Source organism: Talaromyces rugulosus, chromosome V, assembly GCF_013368755.1.
Source record: "Talaromyces rugulosus chromosome V, complete sequence".
NCBI lineage: Eukaryota > Fungi > Ascomycota > Eurotiomycetes > Eurotiales > Trichocomaceae > Talaromyces > Talaromyces rugulosus.
Window position 1 is genome coordinate 3499880 of NC_049565.1, and position 22652 is coordinate 3522531.

At 48.2% G+C, this 22652-nt stretch overlaps 6 protein-coding genes across 6 annotated transcripts; 2 read left to right on the top strand and 4 right to left on the bottom strand.

Annotated features, from left to right (window-relative positions):
• Positions 1-47: 47 nt before the first annotated feature.
• TRUGW13939_09746 (uncharacterized protein) lies at positions 48-1064 on the bottom strand (the record flags this gene model as incomplete). The annotated part of the gene is made up of 1 exon (XM_035492866.1): positions 48-1064. One exon carries the CDS (start codon positions 1062-1064, stop codon positions 48-50), a length of 1017 nt encoding a protein of 338 aa, XP_035348759.1.
• A 5039-nt stretch (positions 1065-6103) lies between these two features.
• On the top strand, positions 6104-7120 carry TRUGW13939_09747 (uncharacterized protein; the record flags this gene model as incomplete). Its single annotated transcript, XM_035492867.1, has 1 exon — positions 6104-7120. The coding sequence occupies one exon, from the start codon at positions 6104-6106 to the stop codon at positions 7118-7120; it is 1017 nt and encodes a 338-aa protein (XP_035348760.1).
• Positions 7121-11898: 4778 nt separating this feature from the next.
• TRUGW13939_09748 (uncharacterized protein) lies at positions 11899-12908 on the top strand (the record flags this gene model as incomplete). Its single annotated transcript, XM_035492868.1, has 2 exons — positions 11899-12399; positions 12450-12908. 2 exons carry the CDS (start codon positions 11899-11901, stop codon positions 12906-12908), a joined length of 960 nt encoding a protein of 319 aa, XP_035348761.1.
• Positions 12909-13031: 123 nt separating this feature from the next.
• Positions 13032-16937, bottom strand: TRUGW13939_09749 (uncharacterized protein; the record flags this gene model as incomplete). The annotated part of the gene is made up of 1 exon (XM_035492869.1): positions 13032-16937. One exon carries the CDS (start codon positions 16935-16937, stop codon positions 13032-13034), a length of 3906 nt encoding a protein of 1301 aa, XP_035348762.1.
• Positions 16938-16990: 53 nt separating this feature from the next.
• TRUGW13939_09750 (uncharacterized protein) lies at positions 16991-18244 on the bottom strand (the record flags this gene model as incomplete). Its single annotated transcript, XM_035492870.1, has 1 exon — positions 16991-18244. One exon carries the CDS (start codon positions 18242-18244, stop codon positions 16991-16993), a length of 1254 nt encoding a protein of 417 aa, XP_035348763.1.
• A 696-nt stretch (positions 18245-18940) lies between these two features.
• On the bottom strand, positions 18941-20850 carry TRUGW13939_09751 (uncharacterized protein; the record flags this gene model as incomplete). Its single annotated transcript, XM_035492871.1, has 3 exons — positions 18941-20003; positions 20071-20545; positions 20625-20850. 3 exons carry the CDS (start codon positions 20848-20850, stop codon positions 18941-18943), a joined length of 1764 nt encoding a protein of 587 aa, XP_035348764.1.
• Between the last annotated feature and the right edge of the window lie 1802 nt (positions 20851-22652).

The following is a 22652-nucleotide window of genomic DNA, read 5'->3' on the forward strand; positions in this document are numbered from 1 at the left end:
ACGAGCTGTTTTGCATTTTGGCTCCTGCGGGCGACTTTGCGCAGGAGCTACTCTTTTGACTCTGATGTGCTATCTGAGCCTGTATCAGATTCGGTTTCATTCTCCTTTACTCCGGTGTTGGATATTCTCGTGAACGTATCGTGTTTCTTCTTGCCACGGTTCCTCGGAGATGGCGCCCGACGGAGCGGCGCAGGTTCGGGGCAGTATTGGGCAATATGACCCGGTTTTCCGCATCGAAAACAGTTGTCCGTTCTGACAGTATTAATTGGCAGGCCCGCAGGTGTCCAGTCCATGACTTGGGGCTGTCCTCTGTCGGGGGAGGTTCCTTTTGTGAGCGGACGGGAAGTGTTCCGCTTGTATCGGGACTGGATGTTGTCAATCCTTTTCAGCTCTTCAAGGTCGTTCGCTACTCGGTGTAAGCGTTCGCAGAAAGCTTCGTACTGCTTCGGCATGTCGCTCCCGACAGTCGCACGCCTCATTTCTTGGTTAATCGCGGTTTTCAGTCGTGAGATTTTTACGTCGTCGGTCCATGATTGACCTCCTGCAAGAAGTAATATCCGTTCAAATTCGCTGATAAAGTCCTGGAAAGGGGTGCGCCCCTGTCGTATACGGTTAAGTTCAAGGTTCGCCTTCTCCACAAGTTGATGATCTTCGAACAGCACGTTAAGGTGCGCAAAGAAAGCTTCTAGTGTAGCGGGGGTGACCGTATTTACGTTCCCATGAAGCCGCATCCAGGGGTAGACCTTCGTCTGGGCCTTTCCTGCCAACCGTCCATAGGCGTACCACAGTTGCTCGTACGGTCCTCCGATCGCTGGTGCATCGACCGTCAATTTTGCATATAGGATTGCCACGAACTGCATATATCGTGAACGATCAGAGTCGTCATATTTATCGGGATGGTCAAGGGAGTGGCGCGGTTTGTTCGCACTGTACATAGGGGTTACCGATGGTGTGGCATCAGTAGGGACCTCGGGCATAGGTGGTTCGGTCGTATTGTTAACTTGTCCTTCGACATGCGATAGGCGAGCGGACATATTCGTCAGAAGGAGTTCCATTCGTTGCATTTGTTCCAATAACAGCTGGTTCGGTTCCAAAGGTATGCCCCTTCGGTCCGGGCCGTCCCTCGGTGGGCTATTCGTCATAATGGGGAAATTTCTCAATGCTCAACTCGGTCGTCGAGGAGCGGCGATATAATAATTCAATCCTCCGAATGAGGAGAGTTGGTACGGTTCTCAGGGGCTCGACTCGAACGAACGAGGAGCGATCGTATAGCTCAACCCTTCGGGTGAGGGGAGTGGCGCGTTCTCGACCCTTTAAATAGGGGAGGGGGGCGAGACGTTCGAATCTAATGTTACGGGCTAGGTCCCGTCTTACTGGCCTTATGTAGGTCCAGGAATTGAGTAGATTCGAACGTGAGAAAGAGAAGGAAAAGGTTCGCAGGGGTTCGCATTGTCGAATGTCGATACAGGCGAGTGTGGGTCCCGGGGGCGCCCTAGCGAATCTGGTGTAGCGTCAGGGGGGTTCTTCTATGGCGAACCAGGTGCGGACCAGGTGCGGTTATTCTACGAGAGCGAAGCCTGAGTATCCCAGGGGCTAAGACCCTAACAATAATAGGTTCAGAAAACAGTCTTCTACTCATCTTCTATTTAGATTCTAATATGATAATATGCATCTTTTAGATCTAGCTTAGTAAAATACTTCGCGCTAGCAAAGTAGTCCAACGTCTCTTGGACTAAGGGAATTAAGTAATAGTTCTTTACTATGATTATATTAAGTCTCTGATAGTCTATGTACAGTTAGAGCTCATTATCTTTTTTTAATATAAAAAGAATAGAGACTCTTATTGGACTTTTGAATGATTTAATCTAATTTTTTTCTTATATTTTACTTAGGTAGTTCTTTAGGATCTTATATTCAGTTTCCGTAAGCCTGTATATAGATTTATAAAGGGAAGCTGTTCTTAGTTTTAAGTCTATAGTATAGTTATACTCTATATATTTAGATAGTATACTGGCAGCTCTCTCTAAGAATATATCTATATAGTTGGATAGATAATCTAGTAGTTGAAGCTTATCTATTTTAGATATCTCTATGTCCAACGATGCTTCCTAAATACGCGTCCCATCATTCTTTTGCAGGATATGAGTGGTATATAAGCGCAAGCCTAAGTCTGGTGCGTTTTGAGGGTCTATCTAGTATGCTGTGTACCCAGCTATTAAGCTTTTATATGCTTTATGGAAAGATATAGTCTCTATTCCTTTAATTAATGTACGGTCCTGGTATCTAAACTGCCCTATGACCTAATCTATATTAGGATTTATTTTTTTTAACTAGGGTATATCAAGGATTATATTATATCTATTGATATCTACTGTATAAAGAAGGTGCCTGTTTATTTAGATTAGTTTCTCAGAGTCTATGACTTTTATATCTATATAGTGTTGCCCGTATATTCAGATAACTTGTCTGTTAATAGCTTTTACTAGTTTAGGAGCTTTTCTAGTAGTCCTAATAAATTTTTTAATAAGTTTCTAGCTTATGAAATTGCTCTAGGCACCATTATTAATAAAAGTCTGTATCTTTGTAGTTTTCAGTAGCTTAAAGAGTTCTATTTCTATTATTAATAGTTACTTTTTCTCTATATCCTTTTTATAAGCTATCTCTAGCGTAGCTGCTACATGTAAATATCAGAGTTCTAGTTTTTTAATAGTTTAGACATCTTTTGTGTTTCATCAAACTTCTTTTTATAGTATTCCCTTTTTTAGTGTCCTACCTTACTATAATAATTGTAGATAGATCTAGTCTAATCCTTTTTAGGCTTCCCATATTCCTTTCTTTTTAGGTTTCCACTATTATTTTTGTCTATAGTGGCCTTGTCTCTTTAGGAGAATTAATCATTCTTTCTATATTTATCTATAGGGGATCTCGCTCCAGCATAGTGATGGTTTAGGGCTATCTGGTATTTATTATCACTGCTATTATAATCATCCTATTATTAAGAATTTCTTGTCTTTTAATATTTAGGTATAGCATTTTCTAGCTTCTATAGGAATTGCATAGTGTTCTTGTATGTTTAGGATTTCTCTGAATACTTCTACGACTTATCTTGGATAGGCTGTAGGACCTTTACTATAAGAAGCTTTATATACTGTTTCTTGCTATATTATATGTCTATCTAGTCTTTGAGGATTTATAGATAGCAGATAAATTCTTATATTAATTAATCCTCTAACTGCCTGGCATCATTATGATCTTATATAGCAGTAATATGAAGGAGCTTAAGATTATGAAATAGTTGCTACAGGTATGTTTTGAAGTCTTTTTAAGTAATAGGTTCTGGTTTTTTCTCCTTCTGATATATATTGAAGTTAAGAAATTGTTTAGAGCTTAGGTTGTCTGAAGCTTTACCAACTTTATAGTGTAGATATTAGCTATACCACTCTGGATATCTACTGAACTATGATTCTATATGTTCTATGAATGTCTTGAGTTTGGTTAGGGATTTCCCACTATAGGGGTCCTTTATTTTAAATCTTGAGGGATACTTCTCTGTAGAAATTATATTAGTTTGGGGTCTTTTTTCTCTATGAGCGCTGTTGTTGAAGATTCTAGTATCTTGGTTTTTGTGTGCTGGTACGCCATGTAGCTGTGTTTAGATTTATAGGATCTACTGTTTTAGATTTGCGATATAGAGTTCTTAGTCTAGTTGGATTTTCATGGCTTTAAGTTTTTCTATTGATATATCCTTCAGTTTCTATTCTAAGGATAGCTGTACTATCCCTAGGTCCAGGTCTTTATTAATAGGGTGATTTCTTTCTAGTTTTACTGCTGGTTCTTCTCTATTACTATGTCTATCTAGTGTTTCCAATATGCTGAGTTGGATTTCTGCTGCTGGTATGGAACGTTCAGTGTTATCAGTGGGAATAGAGGTGCTCTTGATAGTAACTATAATTCTGATACTTACTAGTCCTCTTTCTGAAGGTAAAGAGCAATTAGAATATGAGGATATTATATAAAGAGCAGGCAAGAGTTAGATTTAATAGTAAAGCTATGGTTTGCTAGGTAATTAAACTGATTGCTGACCTTTGGTAACTCCTATGTGAAGGTCAGAATATATATGCCGCTTTATTAGTGGTTTGGCAACTCTCTGTGAGGCTAGTATAGCAAGGTGCGGCATCTGGTGCGTCCCGAAGGTCTCACGGCCTCACATAAACATGGGGTTACCAGTCCTGCTATTAGTATGTTGCTATTTCCTGCTATGATTAGCTTGTTAGTAAGAGTTAATTGCTTATTTAGTTCTTAAAACTTTGTGTTATAAGGGTGTTTTATTATTAATTAGTTTAATAACTCGTCACCAAGATGTGAATTAAAGTGGATATTCTGCTAATAGAAGACAAAATAAGGATATTATATAAAGTAATCCTAGGATAAATAGAGTACTATTGCAATGATAGACTGTAAAGTATATTAAAGAGTAATAGTAGTATACTATTTACTTAAAAGAATAAAACATAATAAGCTAGATATATAATAGTAAATGAGTATCTTTATATAGCTGATCCTAAATATAGTGAATATAGTTGATGCTTTATTAGCTATGTTGTTAATATATCCAAATATAGTCTAGCTATATTTAGCTATGTTCTCTGTATAATCATGTGCTATAGTGCACTTTCACTAATATAGTACATACGCACCATTAAGGTGCATCCACACTGGATATACTTGCATAGGGTAGGTGGTTCTGTACTAAATATATTTACACAGAAATGATACAGCTATACCATTTAAGGTATCTGTCCACTTAGTATATCTTCACTAAACTAATATATCTGTATTATCCAGATCATATAAGTTCCTATATAGTCATTTCTATCTTCGTTCCTACATTTAGCAAGTCTACTCTATAGGAGTTTCAGGCAGCTTGCTTATGTAAGTAGCGTCCGCTACTTATCGATTGGCTGAGCGTTCACGATTCTTATGACATTTAGAACCTTCTATCTAAAGCTGACTAGGAGCTATAAAGGCTCTAATTCAGAGCTAATTCAGAATCATCCTAGTATATAAATATGATCTTCTCACCCTCTATTACACTCCTTAGCATTACTAACAAAGATTACTACTTAGTCATAAGAGGGAGCTGGTTGTGTTTTAGAATTACTCTTCTTGTTTTTTCCACCAGGTTTTAGGTTTAATGAGGATTCTATAAGGAAATTATATAATAAGAAAAAAGATTTTATTATTCAAAAAATAAAAGAAAACCAACTATTAAGATTAAACTATTGTCCTGAAGGATTATTCTATGTAGAAGGACTCTATAAAATATTACCATAGCGGTAGGTGATAGAGAAAGCAGGAGTAGCAAGGGCAGTAACAGATATAATACCAAAATATTTATTCTATTACTATTAGTACTAGACTAGGTAAAAGCTCTATTAAAAGTAATATTAAAAGAGATTACACTTACTTACTGATTTAAGATTTAAAGAATCTAGTCTATAATATCTTTAATCTAGTCAAGGTGGGCTTTTAATGCTGCGACTTGGTCTGACTCAGATAATGTTAGGGTCTTAGCCCCTGGGATACTCAGGCTTCGCTCTCGTAGAATAACCGCACCTGGTCCGCACCTGGTTCGCCATAGAAGAACCCCCCTGACGCTACACCAGATTCGCTAGGGCGCCCCCGGGACCCACACTCGCCTGTATCGACATTCGACAATGCGAACCCCTGCGAACCTTTTCCTTCTCTTTCTCACGTTCGAATCTACTCAATTCCTGGACCTACATAAGGCCAGTAAGACGGGACCTAGCCCGTAACATTAGATTCGAACGTCTCGCCCCCCTCCCCTATTTAAAGGGTCGAGAACGCGCCACTCCCCTCACCCGAAGGGTTGAGCTATACGATCGCTCCTCGTTCGTTCGAGTCGAGCCCCTGAGAACCGTACCAACTCTCCTCATTCGGAGGATTGAATTATTATATCGCCGCTCCTCGACGACCGAGTTGAGCATTGAGAAATTTCCCCATTATGACGAATAGCCCACCGAGGGACGGCCCGGACCGAAGGGGCATACCTTTGGAACCGAACCAGCTGTTATTGGAACAAATGCAACGAATGGAACTCCTTCTGACGAATATGTCCGCTCGCCTATCGCATGTCGAAGGACAAGTTAACAATACGACCGAACCACCTATGCCCGAGGTCCCTACTGATGCCACACCATCGGTAACCCCTATGTACAGTGCGAACAAACCGCGCCACTCCCTTGACCATCCCGATAAATATGACGACTCTGATCGTTCACGATATATGCAGTTCGTGGCAATCCTATATGCAAAATTGACGGTCGATGCACCAGCGATCGGAGGACCGTACGAGCAACTGTGGTACGCCTATGGACGGTTGGCAGGAAAGGCCCAGACGAAGGTCTACCCCTGGATGCGGCTTCATGGGAACGTAAATACGGTCACCCCCGCTACACTAGAAGCTTTCTTTGCGCACCTTAACGTGCTGTTCGAAGATCATCAACTTGTGGAGAAGGCGAACCTTGAACTTAACCGTATACGACAGGGGCGCACCCCTTTCCAGGACTTTATCAGCGAATTTGAACGGATATTACTTCTTGCAGGAGGTCAATCATGGACCGACGACGTAAAAATCTCACGACTGAAAACCGCGATTAACCAAGAAATGAGGCGTGCGACTGTCGGGAGCGACATGCCGAAGCAGTACGAAGCTTTCTGCGAACGCTTACACCGAGTAGCGAACGACCTTGAAGAGCTGAAAAGGATTGACAACATCCAGTCCCGATACAAGCGGAACACTTCCCGTCCGCTCACAAAAGGAACCTCCCCCGACAGAGGACAGCCCCAAGTCATGGACTGGACACCTGCGGGCCTGCCAATTAATACTGTCAGAACGGACAACTGTTTTCGATGCGGAAAACCGGGTCATATTGCCCAATACTGCCCCGAACCTGCGCCGCTCCGTCGGGCGCCATCTCCGAGGAACCGTGGCAAGAAGAAACACGATACGTTCACGAGAATATCCAACACCGGAGTAAAGGAGAATGAAACCGAATCTGATACAGGCTCAGATAGCACATCAGAGTCAAAAGAGTAGCTCCTGCGCAAAGTCGCCCGCAGGAGCCAAAATGCAAAACAGCTCGTGACTTCGAGAATTTTAAGAAGATGGTTGGAAGGTTTGACGGACCCCCATTCAATATAGACGCATGGTTAGACCGTAGAACCAATGCCAATGCTTTAATTGATAGTGGGTGCCTCACCTATGGGATCATCAAAGAGACCTTCGCTCGAAAGAAAAAGCTGAATTGTAGCGCTATTAAACCTCGACCTATTAAGGGATATGATGGTTCGGCACCTCAATACATCAAAGAAATTGCATGCGTGACATTAGATATCGGGGGAAATATACAGGAGAAAGCCTACTTCTATGTGGTTCCGAAGTGCGAATACGATATGATATTGGGTCTCCCATGGATGGAACACCAACATGTAAGAATTGACGCCGCTGGAGGCCGACTGGAATTCGGGAACGGAATATCCGTCGATAAAAAGAACCTGTTACGACCTGAGTACGCCCCCCGACAGATCGGTGCAGCTGCGGTGAACGCTTTGAAAAGGATGCGAAGCAGGAAAAAGGAGGTCGACATATTTGCAGTCTCCATGCGGGATATTGAGAAAGCTCTGGCCCCGAAACCACAGACAGACCCAGGGAACAAGCTACCTAAGCATTACCACGAGTTCCTGGAACTATTTGACCCGAAGGAAGCTGACAAGCTACCACCGTCACGTCCGAATATCGACCATCAGATTGAACTAATTGACGCCGACGCGAAGGGGCGCAAGCCAGAGATACCATGGGGCCCTCTCTATAACATGTCACGGGAAGAACTGCTGGTCCTACGGAAAACTCTCCACGACTTACTGTCGAAGGACTTCATACGTGTGAGCAACTCGCCCGCTGCAGCGCCGGTACTGTTTGTAAGGAAACCCGGAGGAGGACTGCGCTTCTGCGTCGATTATCGGGCGCTCAACGCTATGACAAAAAGGGACCGATATCCACTACCGTTAATACATGAGACCCTACAACGAATATCTAAAGCCCGATGGTTTACAAAGCTTGACGTTACAGCGGCCTTCCATAAGATACGCATCGCCGAAGGAGACGAGTGGAAGACAGCTTTCCGAACCAGGTTTGGACTCTATGAATGGTTAGTAACACCTTTCGGCCTTACCAATGCGCCGAGCACGTTTCAACGATACATCAATTGGACCCTTCGCGAGTTCCTGGACGACTTTGTATCTGCCTATCTGGACGACGTGCTTATCTTTACGGAAGGCAGCCGCGCGCACCATCGGAAACAGGTAATGAGGGTGCTAGAACGCCTGCGCACTGCGGGACTACAGCTAGATATCAATAAATGCGAGTTCGAGGTGCAGACAACAAAATACCTCGGATTCATATTAGAAGCTGGAAAAGGGATCCGAATGGACCCCGCGAAAGTCTCTGCCATTTTGGAATGGAAAGCCCCAACGTGTGTGAAAGACGTGCGATCGTTCCTAGGGTTCGCAAATTTCTACCGACAGTTTATCCGAGGGTATTCCGACATAATCCGTCCGCTGACAGAACTGACTAAAAAGGGAACTACCTTCGTTTGGACCAAGGCCGCCAATGAAGCCTTCGAACAACTAAAGCAAATGTTTGTGAGCGACCCAATACTAGTGCAATTCGACCCCGAGCAGGATACAATCGTGGAAGCCGACTCTTCGGGATATGTCGTAGGGGGGACATTATCACAGTACGATAACAAAGGACTCCTACGAACCTGCGCCTACTTCTCCCGAAAGTGCACGCCCGCGGAGTGCAATTACGAGATCCACGATAAGGAGCTATTGGCGATAATAGCGTGTCTGAAGCAATGGGAACCTGAACTAATTGGCACTAAGGAGTTTACTATCCTGACCGACCACCGGAATCTTAAATACTTCATGCAGCTCCGACGGTTGAATGAAAGGCAAATGAGATGGGCCGGTATACTCTCACGCTTCAACTATAAGCTCCAATACCGGCCAGGGCGACTAGCTGCCAGACCTGATGCACTATCGCGACGCTCGCAAGATATGCCCGATGGGATTGACGATGAACGCCTAGCATACCGAAATAAGCGTCTTATCAACCCTAACAAGGTACGGAGAGACTATCCAGAACAACCTCCCCAGGGTCGCTTATCGAACACCGCACCTGAACCCCATGTCCACGCTACCCACATAGAGCACTTAACGTCAATTGGAGAACAGTGGCGACTAGCCGAAGCCGAGGATAAGAATTATGAACGAATCAAAGAGGCCGTACGCCAGAAGCTCCCGCGGTTCCCTCAAGACCTACAACTTCGCACCATGGTATCCGAATGCACGATCGATGCAGCGGACCGGTTACTATTTCGAAACCGACAATGGGTACCAAACAGCGAACCACTCCGCACTCGTATTATACAAGATACGCACGACTCCTATCTCACCGGACACCCAGGCCGAAACATGACCTATGCCATCGTGGCCCGACAACTATATTGGCCGAACCTATCTGAGGATGTCCGAAGGTTCGTGAATAACTGCGACAAATGTGGTGCGAACACCGTATGGAGACAACGCCGACAAGGGTTATTAAAACCGCTCCCTGTTCCCTCGCGAATGTGGCGAGATATTAGTATGGATTTTATAGAGAAACTCCCAATGTCCGACGGGAATACGAATCTCATGGTAATCGTTGACCGACTGGGAAAAGGGATTATATTGGTACCATGCAAACACATAGATACTGAGACAGTGATATCGAAGTTCGTTGACCGATTCATACGCGAACATGGGCCGCCTAGCAGCATTATATCGGATCGGGGCACGCAATTTGTTAATGACCTTTGGAAAGGCGTGTGCGAACGTCTAAAGATCATGAGACGATTGTCAACCGCGCATCACCCCCAAACTGATGGACAGACGGAACGTGCTAACTCTGTGGTGGAAGAATACCTGCGGAACTTCTGTACCTACCTCCAAACCGACTGGAGCCCACTAACCGCAATTGCGCAACTCGCAATAAACGGGCGCGACGCTACTGCAACTGGTATCAGCCCCTTCTTCCTGACCCATGGATACAACGTCGAACCACTCCAGTTAGATGAAGCTATCCCCACATCTGAGCAGCAAAGACCCGCCGCCGAACGTGCAAACGATATAGTTACTAAGCTACGGCAGGCCTTTGATATAGCGCAGACTGAGCTTGTCTCAGCGCAGCAGCGAATGGAAGATAGTGCGAACCGTCGCCGAGAGACTCCTCTGGAGTATAAAGTAGGACAGAAGGTATGGTTAGACCTTCGGAACATTCGGACCGAACGACCTTCGAAGAAGCTGGACGCCCGACATGCGAAATATACTATACTAGAGAAAGTGGGATCCCATGCGTACCGACTCGATGTCCCCGGAACTATTCATGATGTTTTTCATACGACGCTCCTCCGCCCTGCGGGCACACGTCCGCTCCCTTCACAGACCCGACACGATTACCAGCCACCAGCGCACCTAGTAGAAGGCAATGAAGAGTACCTAGTCGATAGCATACTCGACGAACGGACCATACGTCGGGGCCGCGGACATATGAAGCAATACCTTGTCCGTTGGACCGGATATGCGCGACCTACATGGGAACCTGCCCGGTCCATGGAAGACACCGAAGCACTCGACCACTGGCTCCAACACCACAACGCCCTTGCCGAAGGGGGGGAGTAATGTTAGGGTCTTAGCCCCTGGGATACTCAGGCTTCGCTCTCGTAGAATAACCGCACCTGGTCCGCACCTGGTTCGCCATAGAAGAACCCCCTGACGCTACACCAGATTCGCTAGGGCGCCCCCGGGACCCACACTCGCCTGTATCGACATTCGACAATGCGAACCCCTGCGAACCTTTTCCTTCTCTTTCTCACGTTCGAATCTACTCAATTCCTGGACCTACATAAGGCCAGTAAGACGGGACCTAGCCCGTAACAGATAACCCTAACAAGCAAATTTATAATTAAGAGGGCAACAAGAATGGCTCTTTATAGAGCATCCCCTTAATAACCTAAATCTAATTAGTGGCTGTCTAAATAGCCTCTAGAGATATACCCAAGCAGAATATTGTTTATATAATATAGAATAAGGCTAACTACGAGTCTAGTATAGAATTGTATTTTATTTTTAAATAGAAACAGCGACAATACTTTTCTATTAGTAGATACTACACACAGAAATTCTAGTGATAGCCCATCAGTTTTGTATAATATAAATGTGAGGATATTATATAGAGAGCAGGCAAGAGTTGGATTCGATAGTAAAGCTATGGTTCGCTAGGTAGTCAAACTGATTGCTGACCTTCGGCAACCCCTGTGCGAAGGTCAGTATATATATGCCGCTTCATTAGTGGCTTGGCAACCCTCTGTGAGGCTAGTGTAGCGAGGTGCGGCATCTGGTGCGTCCCGAAGGTCTCACGGCCTCACATTACCCCCCCTTTTCTTAGAAGCTGCGCCGGTGTTCTTCGCGCAGGTTCTTGTAGGAGGTGTAAATAAGCTCAGGCGCCGTTGTTACGGGGACCAGCGCGTGTGGTGTGTGGACCCACCCACGCGTGTTGTTGATATATCGTTTGTGGGTCGGGCCGTCGTTTGTTTCTTCTTCCTCACCACCAAACAGTCTATCGCGCTGCTGCCGACCCTGTGCTTGTCCCCCCTGCTCTCTCGTTCGTTTGTGCTGTCCGAACGTAAGTGATATGTCCTCTGCTGGTTGTCTCATGTCGATTGCGATGCCTGTTCGAACGTTTGCTCGGTTCGTTGTTCGCTGACGGTTTGCAGAATGGCTCCAAAAAAGAAGACCCCCCGCCGCCTCCCAGCTACTTCGCTGATCACCTCGTCCTCTGGCGGGGATATCTCTGCGTCGGGCCGTACCCGGCCAACACGTACTGCTGGTGGTGTGGCCGCTGGTGCGCTGCGGTCTGCAGTGCAGAAGAAATCGTCGAAGAAGTCACCCTCGAAGAAGGGCAAGTCCGCCGCTGCTCCCCCCTCTGCGAAGAAGCGCGTGCGCTCCCCCTCCCCTGCCAATGCCGATGGGGACGACGTCGAGGACGAAGACGACGACGATGATGAAGACGACGAAGCCGATGCTGCGCCGCCCAGCACGCCGACCCCCTCGCCCCGTCGCAGGCCTCGTGCGCGTCTCCTGGAGGCGCATTTCCTGCCTTGCCAGCGGTGCCTGCGGTCGTTGGGCCGCGACCCTGACCTGGAGTGCCCCGGCCCCGGCGACGAACCCTGCCCCCGGTGCAAGGGGTTGAAAAAGTCTGCGGCCGAGTGCTGCCCGGTGAGTTCCCCTTTCGCCTATGTGTTTCCGCAGGTGTTGACGTTCGCTAGGTTCCCGCGGAGCAGCTCGACCAGGCTGCCGCGACCGTGGAACTGGTGGCGACCCGTGCTGCCGGTTGGGAGGATGCCGTCAAGGCATTGGACATGGCGATGCGTCGTCGGTCTGATCCTCGTTCGGCTAAGCCCCCAACCGGTGTGGGTAGTTCTGCTCCTGCTGCGGCGACGCAGGGTGATTCGCCCGCCGTTATGACGGCGGATCCCCCGGCTGCTGCCCAGCAGTCCATGAGCCGATACCCTGCCCCCTTCGGCGGCCCCATGTTGGGTGTTGCTGCCCCGTATGGGCCGACTATGTCGCCCTACATGCAGCGCGGGTTACCCGCCCCTGGTTACAGGGAACCCTTTGGTGGTTATGGCGCCGGGTTCGATCCCGAACTCGCGCGCCTGCTGGCTGGGGTGCACGAGGCAACTCGCGCCCTTGGTGACTACCTCCACTATCGGGGGTATGTCTGAAAAATTCCTTCTTGTGCGGCGATGCCGCGGCCTTCGGGCCTGAATTGAAATGTGTTTGCTTGCCCTTCGGGGCTTTTTATGAATATCCTGGTGTTCTGGTGCGGTGCCCTGCGGGGCTTATGTTTAGATACCCCTGGGTGGTTCGGGTTCGTTTTGTTCTTTGTCTTTTTTGCGCAGCATGCGCGGCCTTCGGGCCCTCAATGGAAAGTCCCTTTCGTTCCTCTTCCCTTTAGTTCGCTGGCGTAGTTCCAACGTAGTTTGCCCTTCGGCTTTCTTTTGCAGATAGACGTCAAGGGCTTCGGTTTCTCCGACAGTTTCTTCTGGTTCCCAGGTGGCTTCCTCAATCGGCCACCCTTTCCATTGGACCATATATTCCGTTCCCCTGCCTCTCTTCCGGTCCCGAACTATTCCTTGAATAGTATACTCAGGTTCGCCATCTACTAGTACCGGTCCTGGAGAAGTATGGTTCCCAGCGTTGGTGTAGTGCGGCTCCAGTAGAGAGACATGGAAAACTGGATGGATTCCTCTATATCTTGGAGTAAGGTCAAGTTTGTATGCGTTTGACCCCCATGTATCTACTATTCGGAATGGGCCTAGATATCTATCGGCTAGTTTTTCATTATATCGGAGCGAAGCTATATTCTTTGCCCGAAGCATGACTTGTTCTCCGATTTTGAATTCCCGATGAATCTTTCCCCGGTTATAGTACTTCGCTTGTGCTTCCTTAGCTTCTTCCAAGCGTTCCCGAATGTTTGCCCGTTTGGTACGGAGCTCTTCTATCCGGTTTATGGCACGTGGCTCCCAATCCTTCGGACTTGAGGGAGCGTCCTTGGGAACATCTATTCTCAGGTCTCCCTGGAATCCCATGAGGGTTTCCATTGGAGATTGCCCTGTGACACTATGCCGACTGTTGTTGTACACATTCTGCGCCAGTGGGATCCACCGTGGCCAGTCCGTCTGCTCATAGTTCGCGTAGCATCGGAGGAAGTGTTCCACCGTCTGGTTCTGGCGCTCCGTCTGTCCATCCGTTTGTGGATGGGCTGTCGTCGACAGTTTCCGGGTTATCCCCAGGTAGAAGCACATGGTTTGCCAGAATTCGCTGGTGAACAGCTTATCCCGATCTGAGACGATATACTGCGGGAAGGTAATCCACTGCACTAGGTTCTCTAGGAGTAGCTTCGCTAGTCCTTCGGCCGATAACGCTTTCTGCGTCGGCAAGTAGATAGTGTATTTTGAGAATGGGTCGACGATGACCAGTATAGCGTCAACCGTCGCTCCCTGCCATCCCGCAGGTGGCAATCCTGTTATAAAGTCCATGGTTACCGTTTCAAACGGTTCTGATGGAACTGGCAACGGCTTGAGTAGCCCATACTGCCGGTGCCTGTGTACCTTGACCCGTTGGCAGGTAGAACAGGTTCGGATGTAGTAGTCTACGTCGGCTTCTAATGCCGGCCAATAGTATTTCCGACGGATAGCCGCTACAGTGCGGGCTTTTCCGAAATGGCCTCCCTGCGCATCGTCATGGTTATTCTTCATGATTTCCGACTGCAAGGCCTTATCGGGTGGCACATATGCGGCCCCCTTGTACCGGAGAAGATCACGCTCCCCGATACTCCATACCGAACCCTCGGCCTGTCCCGCACGGAGTTCTTTCGACTTCTTCCATACAAAGGCGTCCCCTTGTTGGCATGTTCGAAGGAGACTCTCCATGTCGGGTTTCATTTCTGAATAGGCCGTCTCAGTCCTCATAGCTTCGGTCGCTAGGGACCGTGGCACCAGGAGTTCTAGACCCCCTGTATCGCCAGCGGTGGTGTTCTCATCCGCAGGGGCATTCCCCTCTTCGGGCCTGCGGGCATTTTCTTCGTCGACGGTAAAAGACGTCCCCTGAGCCTTCCGTACTTGCGCCAGCACATTCGCAGATAATTCTTGGTTATGTGGGGAGATTAGGTTTTGTTCTTGTTTCCCAAAGTAACCCCTTCGCAGCTTTTCCTGCAGGGTCGGGAGCGTCGTTGTGTCTTCTTCAACACTGTCCATATAGTCCGGACGACGACTTGGCGCATCTGCGGGGTTCTTTGAACCCGGGCGGTATTCTATATTAAAATCAAATGCCGATAGATATTCTGCCCATCGGGCCTGACGCCTGCTGAGTTCCTTAGTGGTAGCGAAGTACCGCAGGTTACTGTGATCTGTCAGGACCCTAATTGTATGTCGGCTACCTTCTAGGTATTGCCGCCAGTGCTTGAAAGCTTCTACTACCGCTAGAAGTTCCGAATCATGCACTTCATAGCGCACCTCTGGTCCCTTGAGCTTCCGGGACCAGAAGGCTATCGGATGCCATTGGGAATCCTCAAACAGCTGAGTGATTACCGCTCCTAGGGCTCCGCCCGAAGCATCTGTTTCTATGCGAATCGGGAGCGCTGGGTCATAATGTCTTAGCACAGGTTCGCACTGGAACGCTTGCTTCAAGCTCAAGAAGGATTCTCTGGCTTCCGAGGTTATATTAAATCCTTGGATGGCGCTGCCCTTTCGGCTATTGCGCTTTGTTCTCCCCGCAGGACCCTTGGTCACCTCGGATAGCGGCGCTGACATGCGCGAGAACTGATGTATGAAATTACGGTAGAAATTTGCAAACCCCAAGAACGACTGGACCTCCTTAACCGTCCGCGGTTCGGGCCATTCTGCGATGGTACGAACCCGGTCCGGGTCCATCGTTATTCCTTGTGGGCTTATAATGAACCCAAGATATTCTATGGTGTCCACTCCGAAGCTACACTTGCTTCGCTTGCAGTATAAGCTATGGCTTCTCAATCGGCTCATAACTTCCCGCACCTGGGCTTCATGTACCTGCAGGTCGGCTGAATATATGACTATATCGTCTAGATATACTACCACACAGGTGTCCAATAGGTTCGACATTGCCTTATTGACATATGCCTGGAATGTGGCCGGTGCATTTGCAAGGCCGAATGGCATCACCTGGTATTCGAAGTGGCCATAACGGGTTCGGAAAGCGGTCTTCCACTCGTCCCCCGTTCGGATTCTGATACGATGGTATGCATCTTTCAGATCCAGCTTGGTAAAATACTTCGCGCCAGCAAAGCGGTCCAACGTCTCTCGGACCAGGGGAATTGGGTAACGGTTCTTTACCGTGATTGCATTAAGTCCCCGATAGTCTACGCACAGTCGGAGCTCACCATCTTTTTTCGGTACGAAAAGGATAGGGGCTCCTGCTGGGCTTTTGGATGGTTTAATCCAACCTTTTTCCTGTGCTTTACTCAGGTAGTTCTTTAGGACCTCACGTTCGGTTTCCGTGAGCCCGTATATAGGTTTGTAAGGGGGAGCTGTCCCCGGTTCTAAGTCTATAGCATGGTCATGCTCCGCATGTTCGGGCAGCATACCGGCAGCTCTCTCTGAGAATACATCCGCATAGTCGGATAGATAATCTGGCAGTCGAAGCTCATCCGTTCCAGACATCTCTGTGTCCGACGGTGCTTCCCAGATGCGCGCCCCGTCATCCCCTTGCGGGATACGAGCGGCATATAAGCGCAAGCCCAATTCTGGTGCGTCTTGGGGGTCTATCCAGTATGCCGCGCACCCGGCTACCAGGCTTTCATATGCTTCATGGGGAGACATAGTCTCTATCCCTTCGGCCAACGCACGGTCCCGGTATCTAAACCGCCCTGCGACCCAATCTATGTCGGGATTTGTCTTTTTTAACCAGGGCATACCGAGGATTATGTCATATCCATCGATATCCACTGTATAAAGGGGGTGCCCGCTCATTCGGGTCAGCCCCTCGGAGTCCGTGACTCTTATATCTGTGTGGCGTTGCCCGTACGTTCGGACAACTCGCCCGTCAATGGCTTTTACTAGCCTGGGGGCTTTTCCAGTAGTCCCGGTGAACTTCTCAGCGAGTTCCCGGCTTACGAAATTGCCCTGGGCACCACTATCAATAAGGGTCCGCACCTTCGCGGTTCCCAGTAGCTTGGGGAGTTCTGTTTCTATTATCAACAGTTGCTCTTCCCCCATATCCCCCTCATGGGCTATCCCCAGCGCGGCCGCTACATGCAAGCACCGGGGTCCTAGTTTTTTGACGGTTCGGACGCCTTTCGCGCTTCATCGAACCCCTTTTTGTAGCATTCCCTTTCCCAGTGTCCTACCTTGCCACAATAGTTGCAGGTGGACCCGGTCCGATCCCCTTTAGGCTTCCCACGTTCCTTTCCCTTCGGGTTTCCGCCACTGCTTCTGCCCGCAGCGGCCTCGTCCCTTCGGGGGAACTGGTCATCCTTCCCACGTTTGTCCATGGGGGGTCTCGCTCCAGCGCGGCGATGGTTCGGGGCTGCCCGGTATTCGTTACCGCTGCTGCCGTGACCATCCCGCCGTCGGGAATTTCTTGTCTTTTGACGTTCGGGCATGGCATCTTCCAGCTTCTGCAGGAATTGCACGGTGCCCTCGTACGTTCGGGGTTTCTCTGGATACTTCTGCGACTCATCTTGGATGGGCCGCAGGACCTTTACCATGAGAAGCTTCATACGCTGTTCCTCGCTATACTGCATGTCCATCTGGTCTTCGAGGGTTCGCAGGTAGCGGGCAAATTCCCATACCGATTGACCCTCCAACTGCCTGGCATCATTATGATCTCGTGTGGCAGCAATGCGAAGGAGCTCAGGATCATGAAACAGTCGCCGCAGGTGCGCTTTGAAGTCTTCCCAAGTGATAGGTTCTGGTTCCTTCTCCTTCCGGTACATATTGAAGTTGAGAAATTGCTTGGAGCTCAGGTTGTCCGAAGCTTCGCCAACTTTATGGTGTGGATATTGGCTATACCACTCTGGATATCTACCGAACCATGATTCCGCACGTCCTATGAATGTCTCGAGTTCGGTCAGGGATTTCCCACTGTAGGGGTCCTTCATTTTGAATCTCGAGGGGCGCTTCTCCGCAGGAATCGTATCGGTTCGGGGTCTCTTTTCCCCATGAGCGCTGCTGTCGGGGGTTCCGGTGTCTTGGTTCTCGTGCGCCGGTGCGCCACGTAGCTGCGCTCGGGTTTGTAGGATCTGCCGTTTCAGGTTCGCGATATGGAGCTCTTGGTCTAGCTGGGTTTTCATGGCTTCGAGTTCTTCCATCGACATGTCCTCCAGTTCCTGTTCCGGGGGTGGCCGCACCATCCCTAGGTCCAGGTCTTCACTGGTGGGGTGATTCCCTTCCAGTTCTACCGCCGGTTCTTCCCTATTACCATGTCCATCCAGTGTTTCCGACATGCTGGGTTGGATTTCTGCCGCCGGTACGGAACGTTCGGTGGTATCAGTGGGAATAGGGGTGCTCCTGGTAGTAACCATAATTCCGAAACTTGCTAGCCCTCTTCCCGAAGGTAAAGAGCAATCAGAATGTGAGGATATTATATAGAGAGCAGGCAAGAGTTGGATTCGATAGTAAAGCTATGGTTCGCTAGGTAGTCAAACTGATTGCTGACCTTCGGCAACCCCTGTGCGAAGGTCAGTATATATATGCCGCTTCATTAGTGGCTTGGCAACCCTCTGTGAGGCTAGTGTAGCGAGGTGCGGCATCTGGTGCGTCCCGAAGGTCTCACGGCCTCACAAGTAGCTCCAATGTAGAAAACCTCATATAGACGCGTTTTTGGGGTGGTAATGGCACAGGCTATGTAACCAAGTTAGAATATACCAGTGGTCCAGCTAGAACTAAATATCATAGAGATGCCATCCATTGTGCCGATATAAGATTGCCTATTGTATTTGCCTTCCAGTGAACCCACTATCGAAAAGTTTTTATTCACGCCGAGGTGTGTTTATTTTCTATTTGTCATATGACAAATAGATAGTGAGAGTTTGCTCATCGAGAAAGGCTAGGAACTGAGAAAGGAGTATTATCCAAGGACTACCATACCATGTGAATTAACTTTTTCCATTGAAATTATATGATATAGAGATTTGAGAAAGGAAGGTACTCATCACAAAAAGCTTCAGCCTTCTCTATATGCTTATGGCCAGTCTACTCTATGGAGTGAGCTAACACGTTCAAAACCCATTGGAATGCAAATAGCTGGCTGGCACGGCGGGCCACTTATTTATCCCATCCAGTAAATCGATCGCCATTCCGCCATCAAGATGAGACTGAATATGGCAGTGCAGGAGAAATGCCCCCGGATTAACAACTTGATAGCGCAGAACAAGCCACGATCCGTTCCCAGCCGCCGCCGGAGTGGAGTACGTGTCTCGCATCGGCGGATTGACGAGGTTGAAACTTGATGGCTGGGCGGAAATTGCGTCTGCAACGGACGAATAATTCCATAGCCCGGTTCCCTTACCAATAACAAAGTATTTATTAGAATGTTTGTGAATCGGGTGTGGCGATGCGACGCCTTCGGTGACAATAACCAGATCAACCCATGATCCATTCTGGGTGCGGATTTCCCACGGGCTGGAGGAGCCCTGCGCGTTGAGATTAAACAGTAACGGCTCATCTCCCCCCGCCTGGAAGGTTGGGTATTGGGTAATGCCCAGTGTCCAATTGTATGAAGCTTTGTACCGAGCGATAGGCAAGATATACGTCTCATCCGACGTCAGAGAAGGGGCAACAGGCGGGAAAGGTATTGCTGCAGTCTCTTCCCAGAACACGGTCTCCGAGGTCAAGGCAGTTCCATTCAACGTGATGTACGGCTGTGAGGAGGAATTTGGCTTTAATCTTCCAGCATATGATAAATAAGAGGTAGCCTCCATAATTTGGTTGAGTCCACTGACAACCGTGCGGATATTATACAATGCGGCTGGTTTATCCAGCTTGACCAGGATCGAAAATCGCTGACCGTTGCTTATCGTGAATGCATCAGCTAAAGTCGGCGTAACGTATCGGCCATCAACCGCATACACCCACACTGGGTGTTCGTCGATGGAGAAGATAAAAGTGGATGTACTAGCCGCGGAGATCACGTCGTAGCTCACATACTGTGTTTTAGCATCAACATTCAGGACTTCAGCGAATCCTGTGGAGGCCTGGCAGCCAAACCACAATCCTTGCGGCGCAGCACTGAGATTGTGCGGAAAGTTGCCTTGGCCAACAGCCAGCTGCGGAGGTAGACATCTGGTACAGTGAGCAATCATGTCCATACCATATCGGGTCCCTGAATTCAACGCAAGGAAAATCTTACGCCATATCTGTATACGGGACCCCGCCAGTCACGGTCCACATTCTTGGAGTCATGCTGGAATTGATCTCGGCCTGGCTCAAGCAGACGGCGGAGCCCTTTCCGTTGATGAGAATCGAATTGGTGCAGGGGGAATCACGGCCAGCGGCCACTTCAGCTTTCCAGCGCTGTGTCGACGTCAAGTGCGTCCAGTCAGACAAAATAATGGGACTACTTCTTTTCTCCGCTTTAGTGATGGAAGCCATTTCCTGCGAATCGTTCGTGATAAGGCTAAAGGGACGGGCGACCTCCTCTAAAGCTCGGACGTGGATTGCCCCATAGCAGCCATCATCGACCTGTCCCTGTGCATGGCAATGGTAGAAATAACTTCCATATTCATTCGCATTCCATTCATACAGAAATCCCGCACCAGGTTGAATTGGACGCTGTGCGAGCCCGGGGACACCGTCTGACCAAGGTGTGTTGACTTGTTCAATTCCTAAGAAACAAATCAGTACACGAGTCCACCGGCCAGCTCGGCGGCGAACTGCCCACAAGCGAGGGAAGATTCCAAATACCGTGAAAGTGGATAGTAGTGTTGAACGGCATCAGGTTCCAGACAACGAAGTAGATTTGATCACCTTGATCGACGTAAAGCGGCGGACCCGGGATCAAGTCATTGACTAAGATGGCCTCTCGCGCATATCCATCAGGACTCGACGTGTTCCAGGTGAGTGTAATTTCAAACAGTACGTCTTTAGCCTGGGCTAGAACAGCGAGACCGACAAACAGGAGAGCCAACATCGTGGGCCGTATTGCGTGATTGATCAGGATAATGCTTAAAGCTTGAAGAATCTCTAGCCCCTTTCCGAGTTAATCTTCAACTATATAGATGGAGATTTCGAAAGGTCCTACCCGCTCTTCAGCAGGAAAAATAACCAATGCTCACTCGAAACAGGCTAACGTAATTCCACTGCTACGGCGAGGCTTGTGAAAGAAAAAACCAGTTTTTAATAAAAATCAAAGATGGAATCATTTAAATTTTTGCATAAGAAAGTTCAGCATCCTACTAGTAATAAAATTTGATAGTGAACGTGCTCGTTCATTGTTATGTAATCTTACTGGCCAAGGATATAGAGCGGCTCAGGGATCGTCCCAGCCTAGCCGGCACTGTCAAAGTGGCAACCCCCCTTCATAACAGGAGGCCAATCGACGCGGGTCCGACGTTGTTGGTCGGTACTCGGCAGACAGAATCACTGATTGTCAATGCACCAGATGTAATTTCCCGAGGTTGGGTCTGGCATGGCATACATTGGATCGTGCCGATTCTCGGTGTTCGGAGTAAAGCAGACACAGCCTCATCCGTTTACCGACCACGGTAACAAGGCATTTGCATCGATACCATCTAATGAAAGAGCGGTGGCAAGTAGCAAGCCAGCAAAGCTCTAGTCTCGGTGTAAACGTCTGTGGGCACATAGGACGGTATGGATGCATAAGCGGATAGCAGCAGAAAACGAATATGAGGAGTATACGGTGGGTTTGCCTGCGTGTCTGATGACCCGATAAGAGCATCTAGAAGCTGATGGAGTAAATGGAGCACGATGGTTGCTGCGTGCTTATATATGGGGTAAAACGTAGTGGCTGCGAAGCAATCGCGCCTAAACCCAACTCTATCCTTTGTCCATACTGCGGCTTGCAACAAGATGCCCTCCGCTCTAGCAAAGGTAGATTTGTCAGTATGGACTGACTATCTGGAAGCCTAGAACAGCCATATTCACAGAAGCCGAACTCTCTAAATTTGTTGAGGTTGTCTCAGGCATAAAAGGCAAAATGATCTGGGTTACCCAAGCGTCCAGATCTATTGCAAGCATCCTAATGATACTCGGCCAAGGACATTACTAACTTACGGTGGAACTGGATCCGAAGCGCACGATGAATGTCAGCTTGAGCAAATCGCTCCTCAAAATATACGAAGGCCTCAGCCATCGCCCCAAATCGAAAGACGTTGACCATGACTACGAATACGCGATTTTTTATGGGGAGATCAAGATACCGAGGCTCTAATGGACAACAGCTGAAGCAGAGTATGCTAATCTAGCCACCCGCCCTGCTGAACACGATTTTGGCTCTCAAAACTTTAGCCCTATAACCACTATAGTCCCTGCATCTATCCGGTTTCAACCCAACTGGGGGGACTCGGTCGGATGATCTCAACATGAATAGTAAAGAATGGGGCTCGGAACATCATGTTCTTTTCTCGCTCTGCAAAGGAAGGGTCTGAGACTACGCCTTTTTATGACGGACTTCAAGCCCAACGTTGTACGGTCATACCATTTGTGGGCAGTGTCACAAATCTGCCAGATGTAGAAAAGCCATTAAGTAAGCGACGACTCCAATCGCTAGCGTCATTCCGATGTCGGCTGTTATGCGGGTACGTATCTGACCTTTGATGTGAAATTTTGCTAACAACAATACTCTATCACTTACGGCCATAAAGCACAGAAAGAGAGCCAGGTCAGAAAGAGTCTTTAGTTCCAGATACATAACCGCCAAACCACCGAATTTCATATAACCTCACTCTTTCAGAGTGATGTTTGTCACTCACC